The 18,842-nt window shown below is 39.7% G+C and overlaps 1 protein-coding gene across 4 annotated transcripts in view; it reads right to left on the minus strand.

Annotated features, from left to right (window-relative positions):
- Nucleotides 1-18,842, minus strand: part of THRA (thyroid hormone receptor alpha) — a 1,750,892-nt gene that overhangs the window by 81,879 nt on the left and 1,650,171 nt on the right. For all 4 annotated transcript variants that reach the window (XM_044055032.1, XM_044055030.1, XM_044055029.1 and 1 more), the window contains one exon: nucleotides 10,836-10,936. In XM_044055032.1, the coding sequence (XP_043910967.1) occupies nucleotides 10,836-10,936 (101 nt within the window). The remainder of the gene's footprint in view (nucleotides 1-10,835; nucleotides 10,937-18,842) is intronic.

Consider the following 18,842-nt stretch of genomic DNA (forward strand, 5'->3'; position numbering starts at 1 on the left):
ATAGACTCCCCCCAACACATACACATGGAAAAACACTCAGTCACTCACCTGCACACATGGTCTAAGAGACACACACCCAGACTCAAGATCCCCTACCTACCTATAGTACTGTGACCACCTAGCCAAGTGGCACACACACACACACACACACACACACACACACACACACACACACACACACACACACACACACACACACACACACACACTCAGCCTCATTCATGCTCCTACAGACAAGCATACATGTAACACAAATTCTACTGGATTTACCTGAACCGTGAGTACTCCCGCAGGAGTGAGTGGGTGACTGTCATCAAAAGACACTGTTCACCTTTTCCTTCCAAGAGTTAAATTCTCTGAAAAGTTTGGTCAAGCAAAGCTGGCTCCATGAACATTTCTGGGAGGCCACAAAGTTAATTAACACTAGCCAGTCTTCTGTCTGCAAGACTGCTCTCTATGATAAGAACCACACAATGGGAAAAAACAGCAAAATACCAGTCTAAGAATTAGGGTTATTTTTTTTTATTAATTTTAGTATATAAGCAAATGAATGCAATCTCAAATACAATTATCACAGACTGGTGTATCTAATCTGGACTGCATATGGGTAAAAGTAAGGTCTTTCGGCTTTTCCCGGTTAGGGGTCGCCACAGCGGAATTGCGGTCCGCTAATGATTGGCAGTAGATTTTTACGTGCTGGCTTGCCGGGCCTAACGCACAACCTTCAACGAAGGAATGCCCATTCACACATGTCGCCACACAGAAGACGCTCTAACTGAGAATCGAACGGGCAATGTCTAACTGTGAGGCAACAATGCTACCGCAGCACCACCACCGCAGTCTGGACTGCATATGGGTAATGCTTAAAAAATAAGGGAAAAATAACTGAATTTTTAGTCCAACACCAATGACCTACTGTACTATTTATATAATAGTTTGTAAGACAACTTACAGTCATAAAATCCTAAACAGAATATTGAAGTTTTTTTTAAAGAAAAAGTTAATAACTAACTTAGAAACACAGCAAAACTGTCTTCTACAGAAGGGTCCCTAAAGAACTGTCCAAAGCATGAACAAATATTGTAAACCAAAGAAATGGCATGACTTTAGAAATGTATAAATAAACAGTCATTTACTGTAATAAAATAACTGAATAAATCATCAACCCCAATTTTTTCACCATTTTCCACATGGGGTAGTGGTGCTGCATCAACTGTTGTCATCTCTTTTGATTCAATCCCTCTCTCCTACTTTCTTTGACAGTCATGTCTGCCCAGAGATGGAGATGGCTTTACTGGCGCCTGGGGCTACTCTAAATAATCGTGCCCTGCCTCCCCAGCTCTTCATTTCAAGTCATTCTACTGGCACACCAACCAGGTGGTTGAATACATGCCCCTCCCATCTGCTGCTCTTCAAGGGACGAGAAGAGCAAAAAAGCCACATCCATGATCAGGTAACTTTGTCCTCTGAAATACAAGTCCTGTTTCTGTGCCCTGCTCCGACCCCGCCTTCCTCAGATTTTAATAAAAAAATACTTTTTCCTAAACTGTAGCAAACAGTTGCTACAGTTTAGACTGCACGCTGAGTCCTTCAGCACACTGATTAAAAAAGAAAGATTTTTTTTTTAACTTTTAAACTGCAGAAAATTGCCGCAGGCTGTTGCATCTACATAATTTGGTGGACTGTTATTCTATCAGATAAAGTGTTGATCTTGTGTGTCCAGGATTCGGAGGCCCAAATGTTCTGTACGCTTGCCTGTCTCGGCCATCCATTATGCTGACATACACTGTCCTTCTTAGTTACACCCACTGTGAAGCTGTCTGGTAAAAACCTAGGATCCCTCATCCAGTAGTAAAATACTGTTACTATTCCTCTGCTTTATGTTCTTAACCCTTCGGACATTTGCACACAGACTGCGCTATGCAACAAGATTAAGCTTCTGTAACTACAAATGTTTTAATTCCCGTTGGGTGGAACACTGTTTCACAATCAGGTTAAGAATTATACATCAAATTGTACTCTTCCTCAACACTAGCAAACAAACTATGTGATGCATTTCACATGTATTCTTAATGTTTACTGGTGCAGCTATAATTAGTACTTTATGCTCAAAGTTATCTCACTGTTACGCTTCTCACGTTGTACTAAATGCTTCAAATTTTTCTCAGTAGGGATATTCATCTCACCCTGTTCAAGCAAACTGCTAAACTGGTTACTGATACAACTAAATATGAATGACAAAATACAAATGGTCACAAGCTTACATATATCAATGCAGGAAGCATCAGAAATAATAGCTTGTTTAATTTATACCAACATGATATTCTGATGGTACATAATGGAGGTCATTAATACATTTGTGATGCTATCCATCTAGTTATCTATTCATTCATGCATTTTTAAACTGCTTGTCCCCATGAGAGCTAGGGTGAAAGCAAGCGGACTAAGATGGACCAGACTCCTCTATACCCAGCCACAGTCTTCAGCTTGTCCTAAGGGCTCTCCAATCATTCCCATTTTCTTCAGGTGTTACCATGTGTCCAGTCACAACACTGATTAGAGCAGCTGGTTTGTTCCCCTTTATAAAGTTACTGCCCAGTCATTCTTCTGTTTCTTTATCAGAACTACTTGAAAATTTCTGTCTAAATTGTGCACAGCGATAAAGATCTGACACCAACTGAGAAGAACTCAGTTCATCTAGAGGCCTGAGCATTAGAAGAGGGTGGGAATGAACAACTTATAAGCTGCACTCGGGCCTCCAACCCCCACCCCAATGACTGACAGGCGCTGGTGCTGTAGCATTCAGAAGTAAAAGCCAAGATGTGCACAGTTTTCAAACTCTGCATTCATGCATACCAGCCATGATTTGATTCATGTGTGGCAGTGTGCATTAGTCACTGGGATGGTGGGTGGGATCTTATCCATATCAAGCTGCCACACATGGCAATGGATGAAAGAACAAAGCATAAAACAGAGCATAAGACAGAGCTAAGCAGAAAACCCTGGTAGCTTACCTGAAAGGTAACATTTCATGACATCTCTCACTCATGGGTCTATCAGGTCTCAGCAGGGCTGATAGCCAGCCAGTAAAATAAGATGACTACTTAGAAATAAATCCTCAAAAAATGTATTCATGAACAGTCAAAGAAGCTTAACACGAACAAGGAGAGACCATGCATACTCCACCCAGACAGTGACTGGAAGTCAGGATTGAACCCCATACACACGAGCTGTGAAACAGGCATGACCACTGAGGAAGGGATGGAAATGTGTAACAAAAAAATCTTAGTAGACAATGACAACTTGTCTCATCAATGCATTACTCAACTGCTGGCCCTAGAAGAGGACAGCAAAACTGCAACTCATTTAACAACATGTGGAAATGTACAAGGACCTACAGCTTAACAACCCTCCATCATGCAATGTTGCACAACTCAGCTAAGCAGTTAATTTATCCCAGTTAATAGGGCACTACTATGCTTACCAAACTTGGACCGTACGTGTTTCATGATTCAATGTCATTTTTTTCTCAATGGGAACCTGGAGGCTGAAAAACCATAAACTTCCTTACAGAAAAAGTCTTCACAGAGGGACATGGTTTGACTAATTATCAAAAGGAACAGTGACTGGTTTTGGTCCTGTGGTATACAGGGATAAAGTCCTGACTACAAGCCAAATGACTTAGGTTTAATGAGCAGCTTGGGTAGTGGAAAGTGAGAGTAAATTGTTATTAATGGCTTGTCCATTTGGGAGGAGGTGGTATAGCCCCCTGCCTCACTGACCCCAAAAGGAGTGTTGTTTATTTGCAGATAGTAGGTGTTGGTTCAGGATGGCTCATGTTGCATGCAGCCAGGGTGGCATGAACTTGTGTGTGAGAGCACACATTGAGGACCTCTACCAAGGGCAGGGGTTAGTTTAATCTGAGAAGAGTGTGGGGTTTGCATGACAGATACAACTGCCCATTCACTCCTTCACACTTAAGGCTTGCCTTTTGGGGGAGAGACAAATGGACTGATAAGGCTGTCACTCCAGCCAAGAACAACTGGGCCACAGGCCTCTTGTCCCATTCATGGAACAAACAGGGGTGCCTCTCATCCCCCCCAAGAGAGGAACAACTGAACTGACCAGGTGCAGAAAGGATAGCCATCAAGCAGATAGTATAAAAAACAAATGTGCGCGAGACCAGTACAGCTGCACAGCTGCCTACTTGTGACTTTAGCCCTTATTAAAACACACAGAACCTTGGTTTTGAGTAACAGATAAAGTGTATGACAAAGTACAGAGGACAGGTAGGACCGGGCAACCAGTCACATTTTCTCAATCCTTGCAGGGAGGGTGTGGGACTTTCTGCCACAGAAAAGGTATATGGCAGAGATAACAGGTTATCCCCAAATACGTATATGATTCAACTGGACATACTGATGATCGCATGTGTAAGTAAAAATGTACAATGCATGGAGGAGCTAAAGGACCACCACTGCATCATGATAGGCATAAGTTGGGGAAATTCAAACAAAATCTGATCCCCTGGCTGTGGGAAGACTGCCTGATTACCAGTTGTTACTCCCCCACACCACTGACATGAAATATATGGGTGCCAGTAAGGAATCTCAACACAGGGACTGCAGGGTGCTAAAGGCTGACAGAACGGGAAAAAGAAAAAAGGTCACCGGCAGCTGTGTGTGTGTGTGTGTGTGTGTGTGTGTGTGTGTGTGTGTGTGTGTGTGTGTGTGTGTGTGTGTGTGTGTGTGTGTGTGTGTTGTGTGATTTGGCAAAACAGGAACTGTACAAACCATATTTTTATAATCACAGAGCAAATAAATGATCTCAGACAGGTGCACGTAAAAAGGAGAAAGCATATAATGAGAAATCATTTTGAAAGAGTTAGAAATTGATGCACTTAATTGGTGTTCCATGTAAAACTACCAGCACAAAACATAAATACAGTTTTGCATACAGAATTATCTTTCTTTGCTAAATAGGTGTGTCCACATTAATTGGATTTTCTTTCTTTTTTAATAAAACAATACCAGGAGAGAAAACTGGAAAAGATGGAATGAGCACCCAAGCTAGTTTAAGCAACTGGGAACTACTCTATTAGGAAATAATCTCATGGCCTTCTTTGTTGAAGATGGAGAAGGACATAAGGGATTACACGGACCAAAGTTTTTTTCTGTCTTAGCAAAAAAAAAAAAAAAAAAAATAGACTGGTGTCCCTAAAGAGTTATAGGTCAAGTGAATTTGGCATGGAACCCTGCTTAGCAAAAGGAACATGCATTTATGATCAGGCTGAAGTACACTGAAAAAAAAGCTTCATACCAGTTATGTTTAGAGTCTTGAGATACTGTGAACAGAAGCACTAGCTATCAGAACTTGGTAAGACTTGATCCAAATTTTGTGTCTAAAATTATATACACTTATTTTCATGGATTTAATTTTTCTCACATGGCACTTTGTGGAACATCATGAAAGTTGAACATTAATCCACTGTTCTTAGCATGTGTCTGTTAAAATCCTGATCTCTGAGGGCAGTTACTGGAGCATTAAGGTTATGAAGCTGCTAATGAGCTTTATTCTGAGTCCTGGGTTTGATTCCATTTGTCCCCATTTGCCTAATGTGTAACTGAGCAATCACTTAATCTGACAATGCTCCAAGCTTGCTCCTGAAAGATTTACTTGTGCTTAGTGTGGTTATCTAATTAGCAAATAAGTGAATAAGAAAACTATCAAGGCTCAGGACCATGACACGTAACAACAGTGCCCTTTTAGCTCCTGGAAAGAAAATACACGATATTACCAGAGTTTAGGCTATTGTTTACCTGGATGTCTTCAAATACAACCAGCTCTTGGCATAACACTCGCTGGAACACACAGTATGTTACCTACCTCAGCCTTATTTCTGCACACCGTACTCCAGGTCTCTTGTGAAGTTAAAATAGCTAGGCTTTCACTGAGGAGGAAGGCACAAATAAATGGCTGGAAACCATGAAAAAGGACTTTAATGGCAGTCTAAGAGGTGCTTCAGATGCAGGAAATTGGATAAGCAGAAACTTTTCTTCACTATAAAACATTTTAGTTTATTATATAAGTTTCGACAAATGAATATAGACAGCAGGAAGGTATAAAAATAGTTTTGCACTTGTATGCTTAACTTTTATCCGTGTATCTTGACCTTGCCATTTTTTATATTTTAATAGCTATAATTTTTTTCTGGTTTGTTTCATTAGTCTCCAATGGCTTTGAAGCAAAACTGTGAATTTAAAAGTACCACCATAGTACATACCTGCATGTTTTGTTTTGAAATATCTATTTCCTTTGGTTAATGGTATGTAAGGTTATAGCTGTTTTCCATAGTCTTGTGTTTAAAGCATAGTTTTATTTTAGGAAATGTCTGCAGAGACAAAAAAGTACTATATAAAAAAAAATAAAAATAAAAATATTTTTCCTGTCCTGAAATTATGTAGCTGCTGTAAATGTTCTGCTTTAAGAAAGAGAGTCCTAACTCAACTCCAGTTCCCTGTGCTGATCACTGCTTACGTATCCTACAAGTCGACAAAACAATGCCTACAACAAAACAATGCCTACAGACAATCAAACTGTTTAACAGCCAGTGGATAAATTCTCAAACAGAACACAGTTAAACTGACAGAAGGAATATACAAGGCACAAGACTTACTGCAGGAACACAAGGACACAGGCTGTGATATCCAAGCCATGTACTATTGCACTTGACATCTCTCCTGCCAGTTATCCAAACATCAGTGGTATATACACTGTCCAAAAAGCACATTAAAAAATCCAAGACAGGTTAATGAATAAGGGAAGAAATTGAAAGACTACAAGAAGGCAAAATAATACCTATTGCCATATCAGCACATAGTTTCACTTAAGGCCATTTTTCACGAGGAAATCTCCAGTGTTATTCCTACTGGCTCAGTCCGAGTGACAATTCCAAAGGTGAGCACATGCCAATGCACTCAACAGAGTACAAACTAAACTTCTAGTTAAAGATTTCGGTGGAGTGCAAAAATATGCGGTACATACTGTGGTGGTGGTGCTCCGGTAGCGTTGTCACCTCATAGCAAGATGTTGTCCCGTTCGATTCTCAGCTAGAGCGTCTTCTGTGTGGAGGCATACATGAATGGGGCGTGCCTTCATTGAAGGTTGTGCGTCAGGGCTGGTAACCCAGTACGTAAAAATCCACTACCAATCATTAGTGGACCGGAGTTCCGCTGTGGCGACCCCTAACCGGGAAAAGCCAAAAGACACAAACAAAACTAACAAAGGTACTGCAACAAGGGACTCAGAAAAAATCTGTGTTTTTACCTTAAAAGCCTACCTCTCCTATCAGATTATAAAAACAATGGAGAAGTAATGCTTCCTCAAAAGGCAAGAGTTAGGGTTATCCTTTTATTAGGCATTTAAATCACAAATGGCTAGTTATTTAACTGTGTTAATTACATGAGTATATGCACAGATCCTGGTTCTATAAAGTTTGGGTTAAGATTCATGATTTCCCTTTCTCAGCTCACAAGTCATCTTAAGAAGTAAATCAAATGCACATTGTCTGACCGTCTCATTACATGGCTCTCAGAAGATGATATAGCTCAGTGATACAAGTAAATCTGTCCACTTAGTTTGTTTTAACAGCTTCAGGAGATGTTAATGTTGAAACTGGCTGCAGTAACACAGACAAGACAAGGCCCTCTATAAAGTATATTGTACAGAAAGGAAAGCTTGCTTTCTCAAGCTTCTGACAACAGGGCTTTTGTTAAAAACAAACTAAAAAAATTGTTCTAACACAATTATGATAAAAGCATTTATTTTCTGGTACATGATGCCACAGTCACGTGCTTGCTAAAGCAAGAAAACGAATGTCCACTGATCTGTCAGATTTACCATGATATTTTTTTCTTTGACTGCTTAACTTTGCAGTAATAAATTTATGTTATTTTTGCTCCTGACTTAAGGTTTAAGTGAATGTTTGCCTCTACAATGCAACATTATTAATAGCTACACATGATAGTATTTCTGATAGCTATGGGAAGCCCGTGCGCATCAAATAACTACCGGTAGCAGGACAGAACTTTTTTTACCTTCTTCTGATGGTTTCCTTTGTTCAACATACCACATAAACAGCAGCAGTATTACCTGATACAGAAAATGTATAAATGGAAAGCAAAACATTGCAGTGTACCAATGTATTTGTGTCTTAAACTGGATCTTTATTTGTATACTAGTGGGTGGGATAGGTGGGGGTGCCAGAGTAACGTGAATGAACGTCAATTCCAAAATACCTTCATCTGAGTCAGGCCCAATATGACCTTCACTAAATGGGATTTCCTATTAGTAGAGAGGAAAGCCTTTGCTCCATCTCCCAACAAACTCTTGAAGTTGTGACAAGGGACCAGACTTGGAGGGTTGTTGTGGCAATGATAACAGTTTTAAAGGATATTCTGTTCATTCTTATTCAGCTGTAAGTAATGCTGTATCTGCCTTGGCAATGAATGCTCAGAGCAGAACTGCTGGTGAAACCTTGTTGGACTCTACTATGAGGAAAAGAATGGCCTTCAGTACGTCACTGCAATGTATCTGCAGTACACTTGACTAAAATAAACTTGGCTGACATCACTGGATTTCTATACAGTTCTTAGTGGGACTCTGCTTTCCCTTCGAAATTTAGTCTCAAATCATACAGCCTCCAAGAAAACTCTTATGCCTTTTTAGACTGACCAAATATTCAATTATCTGCCTGTATTACTCTAAAGAAACTCTATAAAAATTAGACAGCATTTCAGAATATAGATCAGATGCCAACTGGAAAAAAAAGTCTGAAAACAAAGAAAAGCAGCCCTAATCCTAGAAGAAATATAATGTTTTCTCAAGCATCTCTTTATTCAAGTTTTCTATATATTTTGTAACACAAATGCCTGACTGGCTAGCAGTGTGAACAAGTGTTATTTGTACACTGATACTCCCTCGTTGCCAGGAGTGAATGAAATAAACAGCTGAGAACTTTATGTAGTCCTTCAGCGTGCTTCAAGAACTTTCTGTAATCTTCCATACTGCACTTATAAATACATTTAGAAAGCAATGTTTACACCGCAGAAACTAATCAGGTATGTGTACCACCTTGTAATGGTAAAGCAGTATCAGCTCAGGCAAACACTTTAGACTAGGATACAAAGTCACTTATTTCCATGTCAAGAAAGAGATGGCAGAAAATCACTTTTTTTTTGCGCGCGTCAAGAAAGAAATGATATTTTGAGCATTTGTTCTAGCAGCTGTGAAATTATCTGACTATGAGAAACAGTTTAATGTAATGCCCTCTGAGAAAATGTATCAGCAAATGCATTCTTTTTGTCAGTACTTTTGTCCAAGGTTTATAGTACATACAACCAAGAGTCTGTACAAAACTTTCCTCTCCTTAGTTAGTCTCACAGAAGTCACTGTAGCAACAAGCTGTAATTTACTAACAGCGCACGCAGAGATTGAGGAATATTTATAACATCTCTTCAAGGACACATAATCTAGGATGAAAATGTTAAATCATATTTTATAAAATGCATTAAGAGGAAGCAAGGACATCATAACATATAGCACCTTTCAAACAATACAATAAACATATTCCTTTATTTTAAGAGAGGAAACATGTTCTGCCTTTCTTGTGGAAGGATACCAGGTCTAATTAGTACTTCATAAGCAACAAGTAAGAAGTTTGGGTGTAACTAGTCAGGTCTATTAAGAAATTAACTTATTTTGCTGTATATCTGAAATCAGACTATACTTTTTTTTTACTGGAAAAAAAGAGGACTGAAACTTAGTCTCTGATTCAGATCTATTGGTAATGCAGAAGGTTCAGAAATTGCCATATACATCATAGTCCTATGGATGGAGACCTGATTGCAACCCAGGCAATTGGGATTCAGTTAGTGGTCTCTCCACTGCAGGAACCAGGCAGGGAGGGAAATGAGTGAAGGCACATGTCTCAATAGTGAATGCGCTCACAGGTACAGAGTTGCTGAATTTCCCCTGGTAGAGACCAGGCAAACCACCAGTTGTAGTCCCGAGGGTCAGTACTCTTTGGAGGGAATGCCCCTTGTGGAAGTGAGGGGATGTCCTCCGTGGTCATTCCATTTCATGTTCTTCCATGGAACGTGGTCATGTGTAACCTTTGTGATACGGCCATAAACCAGGAAACCACAAACCACCCAAGGGTTTTCAAAATGTGGGCCCTCCCAGATAACCCTTATTTCGGTGATGGGGAACATACGAGATCATTGGCAGAAAGGGGGCTGATAAGACAGCAGGACAAAAAGAGCAAAAATATATATAAATAATATCACATACAGCTACTAATGTGTGCACCTGACATAAAAAGCAGGGCCCTACATTTCTGATGACTTGACTTAACTGTCTTCCCCATCATCCACCCTCCAAAAAGTCACCTATCTTAAGTCATGGTGATACATCTGTGGGGCAGGAAGGAGGCCATATACAGCTTCAGTCTTCTTTAGATGGAAAAGTGCACTACAGCAAATATTTTTGTAAAATTATCAATCAATCAAATCAAATCAATCAATCAAAATTATCAAAAATAACAATGAACTATGCCTACCACTATTTTAATGGATCAGAGACTGAAACAAACCCAGGTGTAGGTGACAAAGGTACAAGAAACAAAAGAGATTGTGAGAAATCCTAAAAGGTAAACATGATGGCAAACAAAATGATGACAAAGAACATAATAAATAAAATAACTGCCAAGTCCAGCCTATATCACCATGTTTTAGAATGGAGCCCTCAGTTCTTTAGTTATTTTTGCTATTTCTTACCTTACATCCCTCACAGGTAATGCAACGATAGTGGTAACCTGTCGCCTTGTCACCGCAGACAACACATGGTTCATCTTTGTCCAAGTAGCTAGGGATGTACCCTGAAAAACAAAAGGACCATGGCTTAGTGCACAGATTACATTCTTGTAGAAACTATGTTAAGAAATACTATACCTTTTCCAATATAGCATACCTATTCAATTGTTACTTATATCTGCAGAATTGTGTTAGCAAACATTTCAGCAAATATTTAGACTTAAAATGCGATTCTGCTAAAAGAAATTAATGGAATTTTTTATATGCATCATTAAAAGAGAAAATACAAGTCATACAGAAATGCGCTGTGTTTTGAGAAGGATTACATTGAAAATTATGGTGCACACTGATCTGGTAATGGGAGGTGGACCAGACAGTTTGTTGCTACAAAAATGACATCAGTATCACTGTCTTTAACATACATCTCCATGGCCCACCTACACTGTCTCTTTGTCACCTGGGGACACCAGGTCTGCAGAAGGCACTGGTCCTAGGTTCTTCACCTCTACCTTCTACTTCTGTGGCCTCCTTCTATGAACTCAAAGTATGTCTCTCAGAAACTCAGGCTTATGCAAGTTTAATATTCAGATGACGTATCACTCAAAGTCACACATTATCAAAATGTCTATGATGACAGATTTGGAGCTAGATCCATGGGTATTTGCTGATTACTAATAAAGACTACAGTGCTTAATACTTCCAAGAAAATAAAAAACAAAGTAGGCTTAGTTCCAAGGACATGTTATTAGTTGACAAAATGGAACAATATTATGCAAAACCCCCAGGGGGGCTTGGGAGTAGTTAAAGTAGAAAACAATAAATATACCTCAGGAAATGGTGCCAAAAAATACATTTTTTAATAAAAAAGAAGGGTGCTGCTCTGTAGGAGAGTTGGTATCAGACTAAATAACGCTAAAATGCAACAACCAGGTATGCAAATCTAATAGCTCTACATTAACTATAAAAGAACCAGTGCTTTAAGGCAAACACAAAGCTTTACAGGCCAGTGTCACAGGCCACCTACTATGTCACAAAGTAATTGTCATGGTTGATAAAAATGTTTAAACTAGTTCAGGCCTACAGCTAACAGTAAAAGCAATAATACATTATGTGCACTGTGCGGCTTGGTTCAAGAACAGTATAAAATCCACATACCCTGAAAATGAACTTGTTTAAAGGGAAGATTAGTAGAGGTTATACATTAAAGGGAAACTAAAAGTGGCACTTGAAATGTCAGGAAAAACAGCACATGATTTAAAAGGTGTACAGTGAATCTGGCTTCAGGACAAAATGGCTCCACAACATTATTGAAGAGTATGTAAGGTAGGGCTTAGATCCTCGCTGGGGTGCCTTCTGTGTGGAGTCTGCATGTCCTCTCTGTGGTCGCGTGGGTTTCCTCCAGGTGCTCCGGTTTCCTCCCACATCCCAAAGACTTGTTGCAGGTGGATTGGACACTCTAAAGTGGGCCTAGGTGTGAGTGCGTGTGTGTGTGTGTGTGTGTGTGTGTGTGTGTGTGTGTGTGTGTGCCTTCTGTGGAAGGTTGGGTGCCGGGCTGGCAACTCGACACTGTAAAACTCCACTGCCAATCATGAATGGACAGGTAATCTGCTGTGGCAACCCCTAACTGAGAAAAGCCAAAAGAAGAAGAAGAAGAAGATGTAAGGTAGGGCTTAGTAAGGCAATAAAATTATAATCAATATAAAACTGACTGTTGTATAGTCATTAATAAGATCAAATGTTGAGACTTGCGCCACAAACTGTAAACAAAATAAATCAGTGCATCTTCAAGCCTGCATATCAACAAATCCCCCAACCAAAATCTGAAAAAAAAAAAAAAAAGAAATCATTCAGCAAAATGGGAGATTTATGTATGTGGAGTGCTCACACAAAATGCATAACCAAAAAAATGGAAGACTTATGTATGGGGGGGGGGGGTGCACACAACAAACAGCAAAACAAAACTGTAAAGTTGCACAAAACACTGGCATAATGCTCAGCATCCAGCAAATGTATTTTTCATCCAGTTTTATTCACCCACTTGAAGTTAATGTACTTTTTTTGCTAAAATGGTGTAACTCAAAACTTGTTGACATGCAGTCAGCAACCCTAATGTAATGCTACAGGTGACACCACTGTTTCCACTATTTTCAGAAGTAGGCAGATGTGAAAAACATTTCAATTCTATCTTCTGGTTCTTTGCATGTTTGTTTGCACGGCACAAAAGATCATGGATGACCTAATCAAACACATATCAGAACAATTAAAACTATGTCAACACTAGAAGTCTAAATCTCAAGATGCACTCACTCGAAGCACTCCTCAAAATGGAGAACATCGACATATGTGCTGTAACAGAGACTTGGTTTAAAGCAGCAGAAAGCACCCCTGCGTTACCAGGCAATAACTCATTCCACACCTTTCGGTCCCAGAACATGGACCGAAGCTCCAAAGGCAGTGGTGTCTCCATATTCATAAAGGATATGCACACCTCCAGACTAGTAGCCCAGCATAATGCATCTGAGATACTTCAGATACAACTAACATTGGGTAAGATGGCGATTCAGATCGTAGCCTGCTATAGGTCTCCAACCATGTCCTAAGACTCTCACTCCACATTCCTAAGCACCCTGGAAACTGTTAAGATCCAATCCAACACTCTCGCACTAGGTGAGTTCAACTACCCCTCCATATGCTGGGAAAACTGCTCATGCACCAATGCACTAGCCCAATGCTTCCTGGAATTCATCAGTTCCAATGCCCTGGACCAGCTCATTCTTACCCCCACTAGAGGACGCAACACCCTTGACCTGGTTATTACTAACATGGGCAACCATTGCTCTACACCAATAGTCAATTCCTCCCTAGTTAGATCCGACCATATACTAATCACCATGGAAATCCACATCTCACCCAGACCTCCACAAAGGTATCCACCATGAAAAACTTCTCCAAAGCTGACTTTGGACTCCTAAAAATAGAGATGGCTAACTTCACGGCACCCATGCCAATGGAAAACAGATGCATGACTGCCAAATCATACACCAATGAACTCTACAACAGAAGGAAGAAACTGTTGCAGAAAAAGGTGAAGTTCCAAGACTGGAAAAATTCCCTTATTAGCCTCAGCAAAATGGCGAGATCCCTCATCAAAACCTCCAAAGCCAGCTATGAAGGCAGAATTGCGGCAGACACTAAAAACAACCAGAAAACCTTCTATAGTTATATCAAGGATCCCATGGCAATACCTAGACTAGCTGTGAGTTACTGCACAATGGTACCTCCTATACTGAGCCAACAGATATTGCCAACATACTGGCTGACAGATTCAGTGCCAATGTTACCCCCCTCCCCCCAAGGACTAATTTCAATACTGGAAGAATGCCAGGCACCCAACATTACTGCAGCACAAGTTAAGCTGCATTGTTTAAGGCCAAAAATACAGCTTCCATGGGACCTGACAATATCCCTAGCTGTGTTCTACATGAATTACAAAGAAAACTGGCACCACATCTGTGTGCCCTGTTCACTCACAGCCTCAGGCTTTGTCCCTACTGAATGGTGCACTGCTACAGTCATCCCTCTCCATAAAGGAGGAGTGTCTACAGACCCTGGAAATTATTGCCCCATTAACCTGACAAGTCTGATATGTAAAGCTATGGAGCACATCATCATGGACCTAATTAACAAGGATATAGGGAATCTCCAAACTCTAGATCCCACGCAATTTGGTTTTCTGAAAGGTAGATCATGCCTGCTCAACCTGGTTGACTTCTTTGAGTCAGTCACCAGAGCAGTGGATGAAGGTAAGGCAGTTCATACAGCCTACCTCGATCTGGTCAAGGCCTCGGATACCATTACTCACTTGGGAATTATTGATAAACTCAGCAAACTAGGCATCAACACCTATAGCATTAGGTGGTTTGCAAATTGGCTAACAGACAGTACCCAAAGTGTGAAAGTAGTGGACTCCAAGTCAGACTGCTGACCAGTCACGAGTGGAATCCTACAGGGATCGGTCCTGGGTCCTCTCCTGTTTGGCATCTAATTCTCAGAAGTCCAGGCCAACACGGAGGGACTCTGGCTGACCATATTTGCAGATGACTACAAGCTGGGAGCCATTATTAACTCCCCAAGTGATGCAGACATCCTACAGAAAGGCCCCACCAAGACCAATGACTGGTGTCAAAACCATGGCCTTAAGCTTAATGCCAAAAAATGTGTCGTCATCCCCTTTGGGAAAAACTCAGTTCCCACTAATTACCACATCGATGGGAGCCCACTGAACACTGAAGGTGTTATAAAAGATCTGGGGACACAGGTTGACAGCAACCTCTCCTTTGACCACCACATTGCCACTGTGGTCAGAAAGTCCTTCTATGTGGCACATCTCATTACCAAGGGTTTTGCATCCAGTAAGAAAAAGGTCATCGTTTCTCTCTACTCTTCCCTCATTAGACCAATCATAGAGTATAATGCCCCATTTGACATGTACCTCACTAGACACCTGCAACAGTTGGGGAGGCCACAAAAGTACCTCATAAAAAGGATCCCAGGCTTTAAACATATGTCCTACATGGACAGACTCAAAATACTCCAGCTATACTCTGTTTCATATTGTTTACTAAGAGACGAGCTCTGCTTAACTTACAAAGCCATGTCTGACCCAGCTCTGTTAGAAATGCTACAGCTAAAGAAATCCCAATCCCTCAGCACCACACACTCCAGAGTCTTTAACCTCATTACCACAAATAATAGAACATGCTGGAGGGACAGGTTTATAACCCAGAGACTACCCATGCTCTGGAATAGACTTCCCATACATGTCAAGCAGAGCACCTCACTAGCCCTGTTCAAGCGAAATTTTGATGAGTGGATGGGAAATAGAAAGCTCACCCCGGGGATCACTACAGTGGCTCTACTTGATAGAGACACTGGGAACTAATGATGGGCAGCACAATGCCAGGGCACTTCTATGGGCTAGGCTTGTAAAGGCCCCAGGGCCATTAGCCTAGTACACACCTATAAACCTATGAGCAAACTCTGCATGAGAACATTCAACAAGATCTATCTTAGTATGATGTGCTATTGCAGAAGTTACACTGTTCAGAGGCCATAAAGAATAACATCTTCCATAGTAAATTAGATGCTTACAGTTCTTAACAGTATCTTTGACAAGTGAGGAAGCAGTACAATACAACTGACTGGTGGGAAGGCATGTTTCGCTACCTTTGGAAAAATGGTTATGTGAACAGTTTTCCACATACAAGGTGCTGTGCAAATGAAACTCATAAAACCAAATAAAACCAATGTGTTTCTATAGGCATCTCTGAATGTGTTTATCAATGTATCAGTATAATTAAAATTGTTCTGAGAAAAAATTCATCATAAGGTAGTGGCATGCTGAGCATGGTGATTCAGCTCTGGAAGCTAAAGCAGAGCTATACAGATTAAAGTTCACACTGTTTCCTAAGAAGTATCAATGTAAAAGAAACAGCGTCTGATGATACCATAAGAGTGACTACTGGGCATGTGCACAGAATGGAGGATCCAAGTGTAGTATATGATGTATAGCTTTAATTAACTTAATGCAGAGATACTGGGAGCTGCACATCTTCCTTCTAGACGACAGTTTAAATAAAATGCATCTTGGTGACAAGGAAATTAGCCACAATGTGCTGTCTGCAGAGCACTTGGATATTTATATATTACATGGTGTCTAAGTGAAGAAATATATCTGCAGAAGCGAATCAGTATATGAAACAATATATCTGTTTTAGAGTGTTCAAATGCTTAGACATACAAAAGTATAATTTTCAGTGGAAAAATATAATAAATGCAAACACCACAAATTATCTAACTGCAAGATAACTCAGCAGAAAAACTATGGGTCCAGAAATTTAATTCATTCTTAGTGGTACATGAAATTGCAAAGAAACCTGAAAAACGTGCAGTGTGCCACATTTCTGCACATGCTGTTGAGTAAATGTCTTGAAGGTATTTATAATTTTACTTTCCAAACAAAGGAAACAGTTAAAATTGTAAACATTAGTAAAAAGTTCAAACATTACTGTAAGCCGAGAAAGAGCTTGCATTTATTTACCATTTTCATTTACAGGTATAACAGGGTCAAACAGAGACTATACATGCTTATGTTATTGAGCTCAACAATGGAGCAGAGGGCAGTGAACTTGGTGAATTCCATGTTTCAGTAGTGAGAGACACTCTATGTCAAAACAAATGATGAAAGAAGAGGCAGGTTATTTAGAGAAGTAGACCAGACCATATCAAAACCCATAGATGAATGCACTGCAATTTAAATTAATACTACCAAAATAAACAAATCAACTGAAGAAATGAAAGGATAAAAATAATAAAAAAATGAGAATAAATCATAAAAGTAATGGATGGGAAAATTAATACCATGAGGTACACAGCAAATATGCTACAGTTGAAATTCAAGTCTCGTGGACTAGGTGTGGTGGTAAGCATGAGTGGAACCTGTGCTTCCAAGAACCATTTTGCAAAGATGTGAAAACATGCAAAATGCAAGTACATTTAAAGAATGTGCATGCTAAAGCAGAAGCACATGAACACGAGCTGTTTACTGGCACTATTAAAATGAAAATAGTTCACACAATGACATCTGAAAATGTACAGAAGGCTCTGAGACAACAATGCAAGTCAAATTTCAAGAACTGCCAAAAATTAGTAAGCAAAATTTGAATTTTAAACTGTATACAAGTGCAGAGTGCAACTATGTCTGAAGATATTTTTGAAGAACTATGTTTAAAAGTTACTGTAAGGAGAGCTACGTTCACGTTATTAACATATTTAAAGCATCAAGTAAAGCCACTGTGTCAAATAATAATGGCATGTGAATGAAAAGTAAGACATAATAGATTCAAATCTTAGCACTTACTGAATTCTCTTAATATTTTGGGTCATTTGGCTTATGGGAAGTTAGGAATGGTAAAGTAAGTTCAAAGTATAAATCTAAAAAATGAATGTACATAAGAATGTAACAATGTAACAATCTCACAGTCATCTTGAATACTGTGCAGTCCTGCCAGTGATACCCTGCATTAACATGATTTATTTACAAGCATAGGAACTTTGCCTGGAGACTATCATATGGAAGTAAATACCGATACTATCCCAGTAATACATATTCCTAGAAAAGTACTACTAGTTCCCAGAAGTAGAATGAAAAGGAACTGAAAGAAATGAAAAGTTTAGGTGTCATTAAGAAGCGCTTTAGGGTCAAGGGAATGAGAGAACAGCATCCTTACTGTTCTAAAGCAAGATAAGATTGGCATTTGTATTGCTCTACAGGATCTGAATAAAGTAATTCAAATGCAGCATTATTCATTGTTTCCATCCAAGAAAGTGAATTCAACAATACCAAATGCTAATTTTTTTCAGTACAAGATGCAAACTAGGAATCTGGGCAGGTAAAACCACATAGTAAACAGAAACTCCAGATTGTCCACAGTTACCCTACATCATTAGGAAGACAAAGATACACCTTCTAGTGCTTCAACAGCACCACAAGTTTCATAATGAGTTGTTGCATAGATAACTGAAGGCTCACAAGCGACTGTAACCATTAGTGTGATCAGACAAAAATGCCAGCATGACAACAGACTGATATAATTGCCAAATAGATTACGACAGAAGTTAAGTAATAGTAAATGAAAAGAAAGTGTGACAAGACTCATGAGCCAGTCTAACATCAGAGGGACTGAACAAAAAAATCGAGTAAATATGGACATTTCAGTACAAAATACAAGTAAGCACTATAGAGGTTTCTAAAAATAATCCAAAGTTTGTACCTAATACATCTGAGATGTCTATGCCTCTAAGAAAACTGTAAGAGCAACATGTAGCCTGGGAATGGAGCAATGAAAGAAGGAAGAGTTTTGAGATGCTAATGAAACTTTTTACAAATGCAAGAGTGTTACAATATTATGA

This window comes from Protopterus annectens, chromosome 13.part0, assembly GCF_019279795.1.
Source record: "Protopterus annectens isolate FY-2018-M chromosome 13.part0, PAN1.0, whole genome shotgun sequence".
NCBI lineage: Eukaryota > Metazoa > Chordata > Ceratodontiformes > Protopteridae > Protopterus > Protopterus annectens.